The sequence below is a fragment of the Pipra filicauda genome, unplaced genomic scaffold, assembly GCF_003945595.2.
Source record: "Pipra filicauda isolate LSUMZ 115617 unplaced genomic scaffold, ASM394559v2 scaffold96_size2947999_pilon, whole genome shotgun sequence".
In the NCBI taxonomy this organism is placed as follows: domain Eukaryota; kingdom Metazoa; phylum Chordata; class Aves; order Passeriformes; family Pipridae; genus Pipra; species Pipra filicauda.
In genome coordinates this window covers 2,028,255-2,046,611 of record NW_024105164.1, presented here as the reverse complement: position 1 = coordinate 2,046,611, position 18,357 = coordinate 2,028,255, and the positions used below count along the sequence as shown (strand labels likewise).

Below are 18,357 nucleotides of genomic sequence, written 5' to 3'. Positions count from 1 at the left end.
CAAAAGAGCATGAGCAGAAATGTCCAGTACCAGGAGACCTCAGAGTTGTTATGGAAGCTGGTATTTATGGTATTGTGGCAGCAACGGTCTGAGAACTGAATATACAACCAGTTAAAGTTCGGGCTAAGCTTATTTGGGAGAAAAGTGTGTTTGGTTTTGCCTAGTAAAAAAATGCAGTGAGACTTGATGATATCTTATGGCACTGGGGTATTGGCAGGCAACCAGCTTACCTGTGCTATGCTTTGCCTGGAAACCTCTCCTTTGCACAGAAGCATCAGAGTAAAACCTGAGGAACATCTTGTTGGTAGAAGCCACTACAGGGTCTGGTTTCTTGCTGCCACAGAAGCGGCCAAGGATAGGTGACTTGCTGTTGGGTCCATCATACATTTCTAAGTGGTCATAGGCACATTCTTGGTGCTGTTCAATCTCAAACTCATTGAAGGTCTACAGCAAGAATATGGAGAATTAAGACAGACATCTGTAAATCTAAGTATGCAGTTTAGCAGAGGATGAAATGCCAAGTGAGAAACAGATCAAACAGTGCATCTGTCCCACTCCTCCCACAGAACAGTGTGCTTTCAGACAAGAATGATCTCAGGGTGGCAGAGCTCAGAATTCCATATCAATGTGCCATGTTGCCTTAGCTTTGCTGCCTCACATAGGTGCATGACAACAGTTGTCAACTGCAAGTCTTATAAGCATTTATTTTTTTCCACTGGGAACACTGCCCAGCACACCAAATGGGCTGTTCTTCAATATTACTTCCACTGAGCATAGGGATTATTTCCCCCAGTGCTTGGGCCATCTGCACAGATTTGGGTATGTCCTGTCATTTCCATGAGGCCATGTTGTAAAATGGCCCTGATGCCCGTCCCTCAGAGGGGCTGGGGATCAGCTCAGCCACCACCTTATTTAGATACCACCCCAACAAAGTGGTCCACAAGGAGAGGTAGGGGTGGGAGGGCGTGTTATTGCCTGTAAACAGAGGGCAATACTCCACAGTTGTCATCTGCTGGAGTATCCTCTAAGCTGCCTCTCCCCGCCTGGTGTCTCTCTTGAGACCTTCTGCCCTTTTGCAAGCCAGGACAGCCTCCCACAATGCTCTCCTCCAAGAGCCCCAAACAGGACCTGTAGGCATCAACCTCCTGCTCACACAGTGGTGGTGGGAAGTCACTTGAGCTCCTCACAACCCAGCCTGCTTCTCCCCTCACAGTCCCGCTCTCTGGTTACTCACCACTTTCACTCGGTGGCCAGGTGTTGCAGAGATGTCCCAGGTGCACTCTTTCCGGCTGGGGTACTTGTCAGGCCAGTTGGGACTGCTCATCATTCCCTCCGCACCACTCAGCTTGTGCTCACAACCAGCTTGATAGAGAGAGAGTACACTGAGGCAAGTCTCACATGGGAACCCTCTAGTGTCCTACATGCTCCTCTCTGCCCACTGAGACCCCTCCACAGGGCAGAGATAGGGAAGGCTTCAGTCACCAAACAAGACCTTTTAGTATTATTGCATAGTTCTGGTAGGTTTGTCCTATACTTTTTTGAGCTAACCTGGCAGTTGGTGAAATGGACCATCTCATTCCCCTGGGCCTCACTGACCTCATTTACATCCTCACTCCCTAATTATTCTTCTGCTCCTCCATCTCATCTGCCCTGCTCCCAAGGCGATGATGTCAACCCCTCCACTGTGTTGACTCTGGTGCTATCTCAGCCTCACACTGTTTTGCCAACTTGGAAAGTTGAATCAGCTCATGGAGAGATCAGACAAGGACCGGAGACGATACACAGGAGGGCCATGGCAGCACAGAGCAGGGGTGGTGGTGCAGGAAGAAAGGTAATTTTGGCACCAGCAAATGGTTAGATCAGCCCATCCTTTTTCTTCTGACTCAAACACAATAATTGAATGAAGCAGCAGTGACCGGTCTAATGGTGATGTCCCACAACTGCTCCTTTTGCTAGCCCAACTTCTTATTCCCACCCTGTCTCCCCTATGGTGATATAGAGGGCAAGACTGGGGAATGGGTCAGCCCCCTACCCCTTTTTCTTGGGCAGTTTTTCAGCTAGTTGGGGCTTTTTTGGTGCCCCAGCCTAGTACATTGTACAAACTTCCTGCCAACACAGGGCAGAAAGGACCCTGAATCAAGCCATGTTTGAAGTACCTTGGCTTTCCTGAGGGCAGGAAGTGGGGACCTTACCTTCTTTACAATCATGGCCATTTTCATGCAGCATGAAGCCATTTCTGCACTGGCATGTATAACTCCCAAAGGTGTTGATACATTCGTGCTGGCAACCACCATTGTCTTTGGAGCATTCATCCTTGTCTGGGCAGGATCAAAACAACAAACACTGAGTTGACAGTGAGACAGACTACCACGGTCACCAACTGGGAACCCCACACCCAGGCTGGCAGATAGCAGTGCAAACCTTCAACCTCTACTGCTGGATTAGTCCAGTCAGCTTTTTAGCCCAGATACTATTCTCTTCAATTGTCTATCATTTAATAAAATACATCACAAATGTATTTTATTTTATAATGTAAGTTTAATGGTTAAAGACTTCTGTCTAAAAGAAGCATATAGCAGTGTCTCATACTTTTAAAATAGAGTCCAGGAAAAGTATCACATAAATTCACTAGTTTAGGCAAAAATCTACTGGCCAGCCTTTATATTTTCAAGTTCCTTTGTGCCCTGATGAGCCTCTATTTTTAAATAGCTCTGTCCGAAAGCACGAACAGTCAGATAGGAAGAAGATCTAAGGTATGAGCTGCTCTCTGAAGCTGAAATATGCCCCAGTTGATGTTCAGGACTATATTCCTCAATCTCACTGTTCTGAGCATAGGATCTGCTCACAGTTTCCAGTTCAACCTAAATTATGAGCAGTTTATCTCCATTTTTTCTTGGGACAATGCCCTCCCTAGATCTCATTAACCCCATCTGTCTTCTCACTCCCAAACACACTACCAGATGAAACATACCGACCTCATCATTCCTCCTGCTAGATTTAATAAGTCAACCCCCTAGCCCTGATTCTACTCTGCACCTGTCTTAATTCAAGGCTGTTTTGCCTGATCATCCTCCGCAAAAATCATTAATACTCTTTGGTCTCCGCTGAAAAGACAGCATGAAATTGAATTTCTACTTCCAAATGACATACAATTAACCTCCAGAACTGCCTGCCAGCAAGGTCCATCACTGACACAAAGTATTCAGAACAGAGGATGAGGAACTTCCACTAGCACACACTGCTTTGATGGGAATAGTTGCTGTACAGAACATTACTGGAAATTTTCTAAATCTTCTAGTTTCAGAGGAAAAAGCTTTCCTTTAATGACTCTAGGGACAGAGATAACTTCTAGAATTGGGTTCCCCATTGTTTCCTGCTGTGGAAAGACTGGAGGCATTGATGCAATCCATGCATCTTGCTGATACTACACTATGAAACTAGACCATACACTGCACTGAGAAACCAAGATGATGGTGACACAGCACAGAGCAACCATGCTTTTAAATGTAACCATGTCAGGCTCTGCCTGATCTAACAGGAGGTTGAAGAAAATTCATCAAAACCAAGAGGTTTGGTCAGAAGACACAGCTAAGCAAGTGAAAGGATACAGCCACGTACCAGAGAAGTAGTGAACTTTAAAGCCTTTCTTGGAGACCGTGTTGTCTGATTTGAACTCCAGTCTCATGTTGTTGCCATAGGATGTGATTACTTCGGGCTTCTCTGAGCCACAGAATCTGCCATGTAGCTTGGAGTCAGAAGCCAGCTCACTACGAACCTCAACATAGTCATATTTACAGACCTGACAAGAGAGAAGATTTCTCAGCTCTGTGGACTTGGAACAGAGAATTTCAGAGGAAGGGGACAGAGGCTTCACTGAGAAGGAACAGAAACAGTCTTGTACTCAAACATACTCCTAACTTCCCCCAAACCTCCTTTGTCAGTTTTCTCACCCCTTCCCTTGTTGTCCTGATTTTAAAGCATAGTTGTGTTTATCAAAACAGCAATGGTTCCATTTAATTTAGCTAAAATAATTTAGCTTATCCAAGAGCCTGACAGTGTTGAATGAACTTCAGCAGCCTACTGAATTAAGGAAGTGCCACTGCTCCCATTTACAGTGCAGAAAATGAGACCTGAATGCTTTGTTCAAACTCCACCCTGCCCTTGGCAGGACAGAGAACAGCCTCTTTTACTGGTTATTTCATTTATCCTTGAAGAACTCTACTTTATTGTTCATTTCCAATTACTTTCCTGCAAAGGCAGTACTGGGGAAGTGGGGGATGGTACATCAGGGCTGGAAAATACCTACAATTATGCAAAACTGGTAGAGAAAAGAAGTCCATTGTGCTGGTTTTGGCTGGGGTAGATTTAATTTTCTTCACAATGGCTAGTATGGGGTTGTGTTTTGGATTTGTGCTGAAAACAGGGTTGATAATATAAAGATGTTTTTGTTATTTCTGAGCAGCACTTCCAAGTCAAGGCCTTTTCTGCTTCTCATACCATTCCACTAGCAAGGAGGCTGGGAGTGTGCAAGGAGTTAGGAAGGGACACAGTCAGGACAGCTGATCCTAACTGACCAAAGGGATATTCCAGACCATATGACATCATGCTCAGTATATAAAGTGGGGGGAAGAAGGAGGAAAGGGGAACATTCAGAGTGACGGTGTTTGTCTTCCCAAGTAACCATTGTGTGTGATGGAGCCTTGTTTTGCTGGGGATGGCTGAACACCTGCCTGCCCACTGGAAGTAGTGAATTAATTCCTTGTTTTTCTTTGCTTGCTTGTGTGGTTTTTGCTTCATCTATTAGATTGTTTATCTCAACCCATGAGCTTTTCTCACTTTTACCCTTCCAATTCTTCCCCCACTCCACTGGGGGGAAGTGAGCGAGCAGTTGTGTGGTGTTTAGTTGCCAGATGGGGTTAAACCATTACATGTATTTATAATAGAACAGCCTTAATCCTTCCACTCTATAGAGAAAGCTGATTCAGACTTCAAGGAGAACAATCACTGTTATTCGTGTCATTCTGCCTTACTCTACCAGTAAGACAGAGCCTCCTCTTCCTTGTACCCCAAGGATTTATCCAGTTCTGAGTATAGCCAATAGTCCCACCTCTGAGATGCAGGGACTGGTTACGTACATCATTGCCTTCCAGATCAAACACTTCGAACTGCAGAGAGATCCGGTACTGGGCTGGAGCTACCACCTGCCAGACGCAGTTTTTGTTAGTAGGGTATTCCTTGGGCCATCCAGGGCTAGTAATGGTCCCATTGAGCTTGGTGATGAAGCCCCCACAGGCAGCTGGAGAGGCAATAAATGAACACAAGGTTTACTTGGTTCTGTTCAGACACACAGATTGGGCCACAGTGTTAACTAGGAGATGAATCAGATCTGGGTTGGTGGCACATTTCAAATCCCAGCCTCCAGAACAGGTTTAAAATGCTGGCAACTGTGAAGAAGACAGAAACCTCACCTGCCCAGTGAAATACAGAGTTAGGCTATGTCCCTGAGAGCCACCACATAAGACTGATCTCCTCTTTAATCTCTCTTCTTGGGCTTACTGTGAATCAGTTGACTTGACATGCACAACACAGTTTTAAAGGCCAGCTCAGTAAATTCACCTGCACTTAGTGCTACAAACCGTACTATTTCAAGCTGATCAGTAACAGAACAATTATAAGATAATAGAATCCTAGGGAAGACACTGTCAACTCTTCAGGGGCTTATTATATGTGGACTGCTTCTTCTCTAGGGAAAATAAATGACAAAGTCAGACTTAGCTTTATTATCCCATTTCCTTTAAAAATTTAGGACATCTCAGCTTCATTCTCTTATGGGAGGGCAGGGCTTTTACCTCAAAGGAGTCAGCCTCAATTTGCTCTTTTGCTGCAAAATTCTATTTGCAATGAAGCATTTTTTATCCTCTTTTTTCTTGCTGTTTCTTGAGAGCAATGAGATATGGCCACATCCTCAAAACCCACAGGGACAAAAGCTTTCTGTGTCTTGTTCCCAGCACCATTTTGCATTAAGAGAACTAACCCAAGGGAGCAGCTTCAATATAAATAGTGTAGCAAGCATATCTGGAGAAACAAAAGCAATTTACTCTGTTGTATGTTGCTACATTTTTAAAGACCATCCCACAAATGAAGTTTAAAACAGGAGGTTAAGAGTGAAGTTCAAAAAACGCTTGCTAAGTTATAGTGGTTTGCCCTAGTTATAGTGGCTTGACCACATTATACTGGTTTGCTCAAAATTGCAAGAAATTATTAAAAAAAAAAAAAAAGACAAAAGCCTTTTGCACACACCTAACTCTGCCCTCACCAAGTCAACAGCACTCTTCCCCAGACAGTTTGACAAAAGGAGAAGTCAGGGCAACCTGGATGACTTTGAGAGCACCACTCACAGGGTGTGGAGCTCCCTTCATGTCTCAGCTGACAGGCAGAGCTATGAGACAAGAACAAAGGATGGATTTTCAGCACATCAACAGCTGTATTGTTGGCAGGAGCAAACACTTGTTGCATGAGATTAACAGTATAAATAGAAAGCTGACACAAACAGTTTCTATTGAAGGTGTGGGGCTTTTTCCTCCATAACAGAGCAGGGGAATTTACTCCTCAGTATAGAGAATATCTGTTTTGCATGCAGACAAAATATTCATATTTTATTATATGACGTAAATTTTTTTCAGAAAAGAAAAAATCAGCTTTAGATTTATATACTTTTAGGCCACTCAATGGTTAGGTTGTAATGCCTACACTCCTTTGTGCTGTACTGTGGGAGATCTGGTCTGAACAGCAATCTGGCCACAAAGGACAACTGGTTTTAGGGATGTTTAGCAGTAGAGAATCAGAGTATTTTCAGGTTTTTAACCAAAACTTGTTTTTCAGTGGAAGATGTTGACAAAAAGAAATTTTTCAGGTGGTGGAAAATAAACTGAAACAAAGAGGATGTAGGGGCAAGGAAAATCATCTCCAAAGACTGTTAAATTTCATTATTAGCCATAGTACCCATCCTATAGACAGATGCCTCAATCTGTAAGTTACTTACCTTCACAGCTCTTTTTATCAGCTGTCAACTCATAGCCAGGCTCACAGGTACATTTGTAACTGCCCAGTGTGTTCTCACAGTGCTGCTCACAACCACCATTGTCCGGCAGAGAACATTCATCCATCTCTGTCAGGAGAAAACCAGAACGAGTCACACTTTCTTGACCACCTAAACTTTATATTCCTCATAGAACCCTTCTGTACAGAAGGAACAGAGCAATAGCTGCTCATCTGAGCCCATGGAGTGGGCACTGCAGCAAACCTCACAGATGCTAAAGCACTCCTAAACATGAAACCATAAAGGACTACAATTACTGTTGGTACCCACTAGTGCTTTTTCTAGACAGGAGCAGGGAAACAGAGGCTCCTGTAAAGACTTTACTGCCTTTTGTTCTCATTTGCCTATTTCTTTGTTCTGTTTGTTTTAAGTTCCTTATGCTCTTGAGTGACAGAAACCAGCCCATTATGGTGCCCACAGTAATGGAGCTGAGGGAGGTCATACCCCACGGAACAGGGTGCAGCAGGGGAGCTGGGAGGACATGCAAGTAGTTCTGCCTTTTCATAGACACATGAAATCTTTCTACCCTGGGCTTTGAAGTCAGGCTCTTCAATCACATCTCAACAACTTGAACTGACATTTTAATATACAGATAGCCAGATGTACTGGCTTTTGATCCTGACCTCTGATTCCACATGCATGCCTTAATAGATGATTTTATTAACATGGGGTAGGTTGGCTTCAGCTAGCAGCCAAACTCCCACCAAGCTGCTGGTTCACTCCCCACCCCCTCCCACTCCAGTGGAACAAGGGAGAAAACAGGAAGAATAGGAGCAAGAAAGCTCCTGGGTTGAGACAGGCAAATTACCCACCAATTACTGTTGTGGGCCAAACAGACTCAACTTTGGGGAATGTAATTTCATTTACTGACAATTAATATAAATATTTGAGTACTGGTTTTGGTATTGGGATACAGAAGCTGAAAACAAATATGTTAAAATACTTATGGAAAACAGCTTTCTGCTCCCCTTTTCTGGCTCAACTTCACTCCAGGCTCCTCTCCTCCTGTTTTGTATCACCACAACTTACACTCAGTCCCTTCAGAAAAGCCATGAGCATGCAAAGGCAGGAGGAGATGGGAGGCCACAGTCCATACACGACTCTGCTTCTTCTTCCTTCTCATACTTCTCTCCTGCTCCAGCATGGGTTCTCCATGAGCAGGGAACATTTGCTCTGTCATGAAGCACCCCCACCTTCTCTTCCTGTGACCTTGGACTTACCTCTGCTATTTTACATTTTTTGTTTCCTCCTCCTCTCTCTCTGTCATTTTTAACCTATCTTAAACATGTTTTCACAGAAGTGCCACCAGGCCAGTCGATGGGCTCAGACTTGTCCTGCACTGGGTCCATTGCAGAGCCAGCTGAACCTTCTGTCTTGCACGGGGCAGCCCCTGCAGACTCCACTGCCAACACCTTGACACTTACACCCTATATAATGTTCCCGTAACAGTTACTGCTGTGTACATGAAACAGAAACAGTCTTGACTAGATTATCACTGTAGGTCCCTTGCAGCTGAAATATTCTATTTTCTTCTATTGATAACACTGTCTTCGTGCAAAGCCTTCCTGAAGTCGGGAACCCCCACCGCAACAGTTCCAGTGCAAACAGATTTTATTTTCTGGCTTTTGTTTGTGGATTCACTATGAAGAAAGTAGAGTATTTCTTTGCTGCTCTTTTCTTAGGTATAGGTTTGGTAGTTCTAATCTGGCTGTTAAATTACTTGGTTGAGAAAATTGTGGCTGAAATTCCTATGATCATCAAAAACCCCTGTGATCAGTCTTTACCCTGGTTAGGACATGTCCTGGATATGGGCAGGTATATTTTACAGAGTGTTGTTTTTCCTCTGATATTTGCCATGAAGAAGAAAGGCACAACAATGTGCGTGTCAGATAACCACATCACTACTAATACTTCAACCATATACAAAACAGGCTTCAGTGACACAAACAATTTGTTACAGAAAGGAAGATAACTAATAAAGAATAATCCTGGAGCCTTCCCTTGAGATGCACCTGATGGGGTGGATATGAGGTAGTTGCTCTTCATATCTTCCTGACATTGCCTCTTGGATGTGACAAAGGCTTACCCTGCCTGAGCTGTTTGTAGATTCATTTTCTCTGAAAAGATAGAAGTTACCGCTGCATGTTCTCATGAAGCATAGCATTCAATTCCACCCTTAACTCTGTTTTTTTTTTAGCTAAGTTATTTTCTTTCATTGTTGTAATACATGTAATTGAAGCTCTATTAATTTCCTAATTCATTAAGGCAAAACTGACCTATTGTTTGGTCAGATATGGGTGGCAGTCTGAAGAGTGCCTGCAGAGCCATCTAATTTGTTTCTTTACTTTGTTCATGAAATGTCTGATAGTCACGATCTCTCTTGATATGGAGGTACAGTTTGCAGACTTTAGATCCCACCTTGAAACTCCACAGGTAGTCTGCAGGTGTGTCTACCCAGCTTTTGCACACTGACATCAACTCTGCCCACAATGCTAGCTGGCTAGAAGTTGTGTAGCTATGTCTACTGTGATGCTTGGTCCAAGCAAATACACTCTGCTCTTCAGCTGAAGTTACTGGCATGGACTTAGAAACAACCCACCCATCCAACAGCTACACGGTTTCTGGTTCAAATATGTGACATCTGAGCAGACACTGGAAGATCTAGTCTGCCAGCAAAACCTACACAGAAAATACCTGTGTCTGCAATTGTACTACTGTGCATGTTTACACATTTTTACATAAAAAAAGAATACATTTATTTCTCACTATCTGTATTACAAAGAAAGCACCCCAGGTTCAAGTGTATAACTTTCTTCCTCTACAAACTTGCAGGAGAACGTCAGATTCTAGAGAATAACTTGCTGTGTCTCCATGTAGTGCTAATCCCTGAAAGACTTTCTGCCACATTCAGCCTTCACTGTTCACTCCTGAAAGAAGCCAAAACGTCTTTAGGAAGAGGTACTCCCTGTGTCTTTATAGAACCTGAAAAATTTAAACAAGGAAGTCTAGACACTGTGAGAGTTGTTCAGGGACTGGAATTAAACATCACAGTATTTGCAATCACCCTTTGTCACAGATCTCTCAAATGTACAGGACAATGTACTCTGTAAATTAAACTTTATTTAACTAATTTTTTTTTCTGCACCTAAGTGCATGGCTTAAGAATTACAGGTTATAGATTATGAAACCTTATTACTTGAATGGTGAAGAAGTGAATTCATGCGATAGACTAATCTCAGCAAAGGGGATTGAGCCCTGACAGGTTTGTTTGCTGTATTTCTTAATGAGCTCATGAACTAAACTTTAATTCACGGAGTACATTCTCCTGCAAATTTGAGAAATCTAAATGGACCGTGACACCCTTAACATAAGACAAAAGTTAAAGTAGAAATAAATAAAGGACTTTTGCAATCCAAATATTGGCATTGCAGCTATTATTTCTGTACAATTGTCACTGAACCTAAGAGAAACATGACTGTCTTCCTTGCAGCAGTTCTGCATGTATTTTTCCCAAGCAGTTAGATATTCCATTCTTGCCTCTATCAAGTCACCAGGATGCTGGTAAAGGACCAGCTCTTAAAAAAAAGAAAAAAAAAAAGTAAAAAAAAAATCTTAGTCTTACTCACATCTTCCTGAAGAGAATCTCAGTTTAGGAACACATTTGTCTCTTAAAGCACTCAGACTTTTTTTCTGGGATTCCACTTGCATTCAGATTTATCATCTCTCCAGAGGCTTCTTTTGGAATAGAACTTAAGCATGCAGTTGTTTTTAATACCCTTTGTGCAATATTAGTACCTTATTTGAAAATGTAAGTGTCCCCTGCATGGTTAAATGGAGGTGACATTCTGTCCAGCTGTGCTACACCAGGTGTTAGTGCCTGTGCTGATACTGGCCCAGCAGGCTTTCTTTCTGTCCTAATCAGGGAGGTGGTGTTCATGCCTCAGTATCAAGCAATTTGTACATAAGTTTGATATTGGCAGTTGCACAGAAAAATCTGACAGCTCTTAACTACAAGTAGATACAATGATAATTGGTCGTTTGGGGATGGCAGTAGTTTAAGGGATGAATCATACCTAGCTTTGACTGTGAGAGGTACTAGATCACATACCTTTAAAGAAATTCGCTGCAAAGCCTGCTTTATTGATGGTTGCATCAGATGCAAACTTCATCCACACTTTGTTCGAACTGGATTTGATGTCTTCTGGCTTCTCGTAGCCACAGAAGTGGCCGATCAGTGGGCTGTGTTCAGTGAGGCCATCCCGGATCTCCAGGTAGTCATAAGAGCATGCATCGTGCCATTCAATCTGCAACAGGAAAAGTGTGTGCCTGTACCTCACTCGTATGGGTTCTTCAAGCCAGGCTAGCTCCCCAGATAGACTTTGGCCAGAGATCAGCTCCCCAGACAACTGGCTACGAGGTACTTGCCTCATGGCTGCCACTGAGCTTTCCTGCAGTTGGAATTGCATTCAAGCCTAGGCACATCTCAGTTCTACCACTATTTTCTGGCTATCCTCTAGTGAAACCCAGGCCCTAACTATCTAAAAACTGCTTTTTCATGAGAAGCTGTAAGAAACAGAGCCGAACAACTGCAAACAAAAAGGTTTAGGAAACCACTGCAGGGTCACAGCTAGGAGCTAGTGGTATCAGCCCTTTACAGGACAAACATGGTAAGCGTACCCAGGCTACAACAGCCTATGGGATAGATGGGATTTATGCACCAGCTAAGGTCCTGTCCACTCCTGTCTGTGATATATGCATCAGTTGTCAAAGACAAACCATTGTGAACCTGACTAAGAGTGTAAGACATCCTATAAGCAGTAGGAGAAAACCTTTTGTGAGCTCTTCAAAGCCTGTTTGCCATCTGGGAACATGATGTTTCCTTGGGGAGTCACATCCTTCAATCTGCCAAGTCCCAGTGACATGAAAAAGAGATTTTTTGCCTGGATTGGGACCATTTACTTTCATTTGACTGGATAAAAATTTAAGGATTCATGAGTCCTTATTTAATGTCATCAACACTTTTGAGTCCCTTCTAATTATATTTCTCTAAAGCAACAGTTTTTGAAAACTCATCATCAAAACCTGGCTTCAAAATCTCTGAGCAAACTTCTGGTGAGAATAAATGATATTCTGAAGTAGTCAAAACATTTAAAAAAAAAAATTACTATTTACACCACTTTCTTCTTAATTTTAAAGGACCTAAAGAGGCAAAATAATATCTGTAATATAATATACAATGACATTTCTCACCTCAAAGGCTTGGAATGTAATTCCTATGTGAAAACCCTCAGAAACTGTGATCTTCCAGATGCACTCTTTGGAAGGTCTGTAGTCATCTGGGTAATTGGGAGATTGGATCTGTCCAGCATCTTTGTGAATTTCTCCACCACAAATAGCTTCATAAAAAAGAAACAGCAAACCCCTGAGATTGCAGGTTTTTCCATAGGTAAAGCCTGCCCCTAATTCAAATCTGTATCAATATCACCTGTTATACAAAGGCAACCCACAAGTCATGGAGGTTTTTACAAATCTAACATCTTGCCTTAGTGACAGTGTCTCCTGTCTTGCTGTGCACACGTCCTTAGAAGGTGAACTCACTGGGACAGAGAATTTTTATGAATTTGTGTGTTTCATACTCCTGGTTGCCTTCATATCTGCTTGAAACCTGCTAACAGCTCTATGAACCAAGAAAAGTTGGCAAAAAACCCCAACAACAAAACCCAAAAATAAAAAAAAAAGTTGCAAATCTAATCCAGCCACACGATGGCAATATTAACAAGCACAAGTTGAGCTGTTCACCACCAGACCATCAGGCTGTCGGCTGTGCATGAAAAATTAAGTTTCAGTGTCAAATGTGAGAATGAGTAAGTTTAAAGACCAAGAACAGAAAATTCAGTGAAAATCTAGTTTTATAAAAAACTAGTAGAGACATCAAAGACAATAACAGTTCAACAAAATTGTCTGCAAGACTACATAAGAAATAAAGGTAAGATCACAGGCTAAAACCTGTGTTACCCCATGATGCATGACACACGTCTACAAAAGACATATGAATGTTTTGGTTGTATTCAAAGTCAAGCAAAAAAAAGCACCAGCAGTAAGTATAAGGGACATGGTACTGCAATGACACTGCCAGACATCAACCATCCTCACCCTTGGGTTCTCCCCACAGTGCATTGTATTAGCAATTCAGAGGTGGGTCTACCTATAGTGTCCTGGAAATTGCTTGCATTGGGTAACACTGTCTTGGTTTTGCATTGTAAGCTGTTAATGTAACCTAGTTAAAAGCACTGTTTTATTAGTGCAGTGCTACAGGCTTTCTTAGAGAATCAGTGTTAAAGCACCTCCAAACAGTTGCACTGAAAAATTCAGTTGCAGAGCACAATTTAGATTGCAGTTTGAGTTCATAAGAGCTACAAGTGGTGCTTGAGAGAAGCTCTGAGGGACTCTTTAAAGAACTGTCTCCCCCACCTAACAGAAAGAGGACTATGAGAGCAGAGAACTGACTTTTTTTTAAGAGCCATAAAACTGACAGCCAATAAATAATATTTTCTCCATCCACTGTGGTAGTTCAGACAACTATAATACTTGGAAAAGCCCTACTGCAAAATGGAGAAAACATCTGCTGACAGAGCCTGAGAAGGCAATAATGATGCCAAATTTCGGGCTGCCAGCAGTGCTGTAGGACAAAACCGCCAACATCTTCCCATCTTGAATCTTATGAAAGAAAGGGGACAGAATGACTGAACTAAGAGGACACTTTCCCTATGTTATCTGTCATTTAGTATCAAGTAATTCTACCATAATGTGGCTACAATGCTTATGCCTCTTTCCTCATATCTTCTGAAAACTCTCAGTCCAAGACTCAGAGGAATCCAAATCCAAAAATCAGTCCTCACCCAAAGAGCTTCCAGTAAAGTTCAGATGCACGAGCATTTACATGCACTCTCACTAAAGCAGAAGACAGAGAAGCAGAGTTAAAACCCACTTTGGTTTTTTTAGTATGTGAGGGAGGAGTTCAAAAGAAAAAGAGAAGTAACAGCAACACAGAAAGATTTTGGACAAAAACTGATAAAAAAATTAAACATTTATGGGCAAACCCTCCTGGAAATAAAGATTACCTTTATTGCCTAAGCATAGAAGTCACAAAACAGCTGAGCAAGCCACCTGACAATGGAGGAAAGAAACAAGCCATTACCAGAGCTTGCTTTAGAGGGAAATAGAGATTAAGGAAGATTTTTAGAAAATCTCCTATTTCAGCAAATAAATTATAGAGAGAGATGCAGATAATCTTACTACCTGCTGCTCTGACAAGAGGAGGCTGAGTTAAGAAAAGAACTATGCAATGTGCCATCACTATTTCTGTTGTACAAGCTGGTTTCCACCAGTCATGCTCTGTGCTTGCTCTCAGGCATAGCCATAGATTCCATACCTTTCCAATGGGAAACTTCTTGCAGGAAAGGCATACATAAAACACCAGTCTTGAAGAGGCAGGAAAATATGAACAGTTGGAGTTTGTTTGACCACTAGATGCACATTCCACTTCCAGTTGCTCTATTCAAAAGTCAAGTGAAGCAAGTATTGCTGATATTTACTGAACCTTTAGGGATCATTTATCAATCAACAGGAAACAGGGAAATTATCAAGAGAAAAGAAAGTCACTTTGCAAAGTGACTTTGGAATGTAGCCAATGTAAATTTTTTTTTCTTCTAATACCATTTAGCAATATTAAGCATGATGCCATATACACTAGTTTGATCACTTCTAATTCCAGCAAACTACCACAAAAGGGGTGTTACAAACCACATGGTCCAAGCAACAGCTGCTTCTCAGCAGAAATATTAAAAAAGAAAAAAAAAATCAGGCAAGCTACCTCTGTCTCTGGGGCAACAATTCCTGCAGAAACCAGATATTTCTCCTGTGAAACAGATTTGTTAGTCCCTTACTGCTGTGAAATCCTCATGTGCTTTATTTGCACTTCTCCAAAAGTCCCATGTTTGCTTCACTTCCCTCTGTTAGTATCATTATTCATGAGTTTATTGGACACTTGGGCACTGGGCTTCCAGCATCATACTTGTTCCTGTGGCTGAAGAAAGGAGATGATGCAATGTCGGTACCAGTACAATACAGTACTGCTGACAATGCTGGTACTTCTAAGAAAATGCCTGTTGCCCACAGAACAATGGAATCATTATTGTAAAAAAAAAAAGCATATATGGAAAAGGGATGTTACTGATTTGTAGTGACTGTGGCAGTATTGCTCCTCCTGTGAAGTGGTTTCATCATCCCAGTGCCATGCAAGTTTCTAAAGTACCTGACCTATAGATCTGACATGCTAATTTCCAATCCTCTGTAAGTAAAACATACAAGGGAGAAACAAAACAACAATCTTTGCATTTGAGAAAAAAAAAAAAAAGAAAAACACCCCAAGACAAGCTGTATTAAGTGATATAAAATGTATGGTCCCAAACAGAACTTTGCCTATTAAAACAGTGAAAGAAACACCCCACACTGCTGCTTACAGGGGCTGGTTAGAGCAAAGAGAACCTGGCCTATGTAGAGAAGCTATTGCTTTGTGTTACTCTCCTGTTGTGCCCCCCAAAACATGATGATCTTGTTGGAAGATCCATGCCTTGTCTACTGAAACAAAATCTGCCAATTTCCATAAAAACAAGAGCATGGCTGTATCTAACCACACAGTGCAGCAGAACTCCTGCTAACCCATAAACCCCCTGCATCCTGTTCTGCCTGCTCCATACAATGTGACAGACTTCTAGCTAAGGGCTGTACCTTCATAGACCACAAAGAAGCCTTTCCCCAGGATGTTACTGCTGCTCCGGAACTCGATCCACAGCCTGCTGTCCGTGGATATTACTGGTTCAGGAATCTTGTCACCACAAAATCTACCTACAAGGCAGGAAAGAGACAATCAGGATCTTTGTGATCTCCTGGCTGATGGGCAGCACAGTGGCTCCAGGAAGCAAAGAATCTGTGGTTAAAGGAGCTGTGCTTGTGGAAAAGACCCTTTCAGTCCCATCACTTGTGCTTTTGAATAAGTTTCTGTGTCCCCCCCTCCATTAATTCATATTCTTTTCAATTATGAAATGAATGAAAGTTCTCTTCAGCTGGGAGCAGAATCCAGTAGTCACAGATGAAGTTTCTGTTGCCCTGGTAAATTCAAAAGGGCTCATGTTTTGATCACATAATTGGGCAAATGAGCTTCAGTGAACTATCCCCAGTCCTTCCAGAGATGTGACATTAGGGAACATTCTTTCCACCTGCTAGGCCTTGGAAACTCCTTCAGCGTTTTGCACGCAAGAGTAAATTGTGTAAGTCAAGCCAAGGGCAAGACACGGCCATGCTGGTGAGGAAAAAACTCTTATTCTCTACTCAACTTCTCCCAGTTAAGCTTCTGCAGTCATTTAATTGCTTTCAAGAGAATGAGACCAAGAGCCTTTTTGCTCCATGGTTCCCCCAGCAATAAGCTCTCTGGCATTCACCAGCACCGGCAAATACCCAAATTCTGCAATCAAGTATGAATCCTGAAACAGATCAGTTGCAGATGCATCTTCAGCCCAAACAACCTCAACAACCTCAATTTGGTGCTCCTCTACCTATTCAAGCCAGATGCTCCTCACAGAAACAGAGCAGGCACCAACTATGCCCTGATAGTCAGGAACCTGCACTTGGGCCAGGAGCTTGCACAGTGCAAACATGGTTTTTTACTTCAGCTGACACCAGCACGGCTATACACTGAATTCAACACGGTCTTGGCACCCTGTCCAACTGAATCCCACTGAGATTTAGACAGAGGCAGAGAATACTTCTTCAGGTTGAATTCAGTCAGGACAGTGGTGAGAGGGATCTTGGCATCTTTGAAAAACCCCTACTGGGTAAAAACCTGGTTAATGCCTTACCTGCAACACAGCCTCTTAATTCCCATTACCTGGCTGGGAATGGCATTTTCACCACCAACTTTTTTCTCTTGCAGAATCACCAATCCAAATACTATCTTGGACCCAGCTTTACTCAGCTACTATTGTGCCCCCAAGCTGTCCAGTACTGTTGGGGTAGCGTGACAACCAATGTACCAATAGCATCTCCCATCTCCACTCCCAAAGGCAATGCTAAAAACAGCATCAGCACTGCAAAGCTCTTTCCTCTAGGGTCACTGAGCAACTGCCTCCTGGATTTAGACTTGGAGTTTAACAGGGGTGTCAAGAAGAGGAAAAGCAGATGAGGAACGAGAATGAGCAAGCTCCTCAGAGTGTGATAAAGGGCCCATTCATAAAAAGTTATACACCATTTAAAGGCTGGGTTTTCACACACTTCCCTGGGAAAATATGCAGCACACATGTATTTTTTCTCTCCGCAAGAAGCCTGTGCTTTCACAATTCACACTAATCCCCCTCCCCACCCCCTGCTGAATTGCCGTCTGTCTGCCTCTTCCGAGCTAATTTCATGGGCTCAGCCCCATGCGGGAGCCATGGCCACTCATGCAGTGTTTCCTTCCAGATGGAATCACTCCCAAGTCCACCTGCACTAGGGGGACAGGGAGGTGCTTGGCTTCTGAAATACCTTTAAATTACTCGGCAGAAAAAAAAAATAACGAGGAGCTAAGTTGCAGCTGCTGGAGCAATGTTACCTGACGCACGTGCAGCAGAGAACAGCAGTAAATGCTGCCAAATCCAAAACAGGCAGGAAGCAGTAAAGCTGGCTGTCAACTGCAGTGAAAGGTAGGCCCACAGAAACCTGGAGACCAGCACAGCTTCAACCTTAGTACCTCACCTGGTACCAGGGCTAGGATGTCCAGTAGGGCCAAGGAGAGCACCCAAACCTCCCTAAACCCTCTGACCCAATGCTGACTGTCCCAGTCCTGGGCTGCAGCATGGGGCACAGCTGCTCTAACACAGCTGGGGATGCTACACAAGCTGATTGCTTCTTTTCTTTCAGGCAGAAGGGGCTGTTTGCAGTGCAGCATTTTACATGTTTGGGACACCGAGGTTAGGGGATGAAGTCAGGATCAGAGCCAATGAAAAAGTAGGTGGGATTCCTGAACCACTCGGGGGTGACAGAAGACTTGCAGTTACAATAGCAGGAGGCAAAGGAATAGGGAGGATACAGAGGAGCTGCACTTCTCAGAGAACACAACTTCTTTGGGAATGGGAGCAGGAGCAGAGCAGAGTCCTTGCACAGTTTGACATCCTAGGCATGGTCTAGCAAGTTCCCTGCTAGGAGTACAGAGGCTCCAAGTACAG

The 18,357-nt window shown here is 42.9% G+C and overlaps 1 protein-coding gene across 1 annotated transcript in view; it reads right to left on the bottom strand.

Annotated features, from left to right (window-relative positions):
* The window catches only part of TLL2 (tolloid like 2), a 90,894-nt gene that overhangs the window by 5,114 nt on the left and 67,423 nt on the right, over window positions 1–18,357 (bottom strand). Inside the window, exons 11-19 of the mRNA XM_027719388.2 lie at window positions 15,890–16,006; window positions 12,350–12,495; window positions 11,208–11,403; window positions 7,043–7,168; window positions 5,136–5,296; window positions 3,619–3,799; window positions 2,193–2,318; window positions 1,235–1,362; window positions 231–444 (exon numbers count right to left, since the gene is read on the bottom strand). Of these exons, the coding sequence (XP_027575189.1) occupies window positions 231–444; window positions 1,235–1,362; window positions 2,193–2,318; window positions 3,619–3,799; window positions 5,136–5,296; window positions 7,043–7,168; window positions 11,208–11,403; window positions 12,350–12,495; window positions 15,890–16,006 (1,395 nt within the window). The remainder of the gene's footprint in view (window positions 1–230; window positions 445–1,234; window positions 1,363–2,192; window positions 2,319–3,618; window positions 3,800–5,135; window positions 5,297–7,042; window positions 7,169–11,207; window positions 11,404–12,349; window positions 12,496–15,889; window positions 16,007–18,357) is intronic.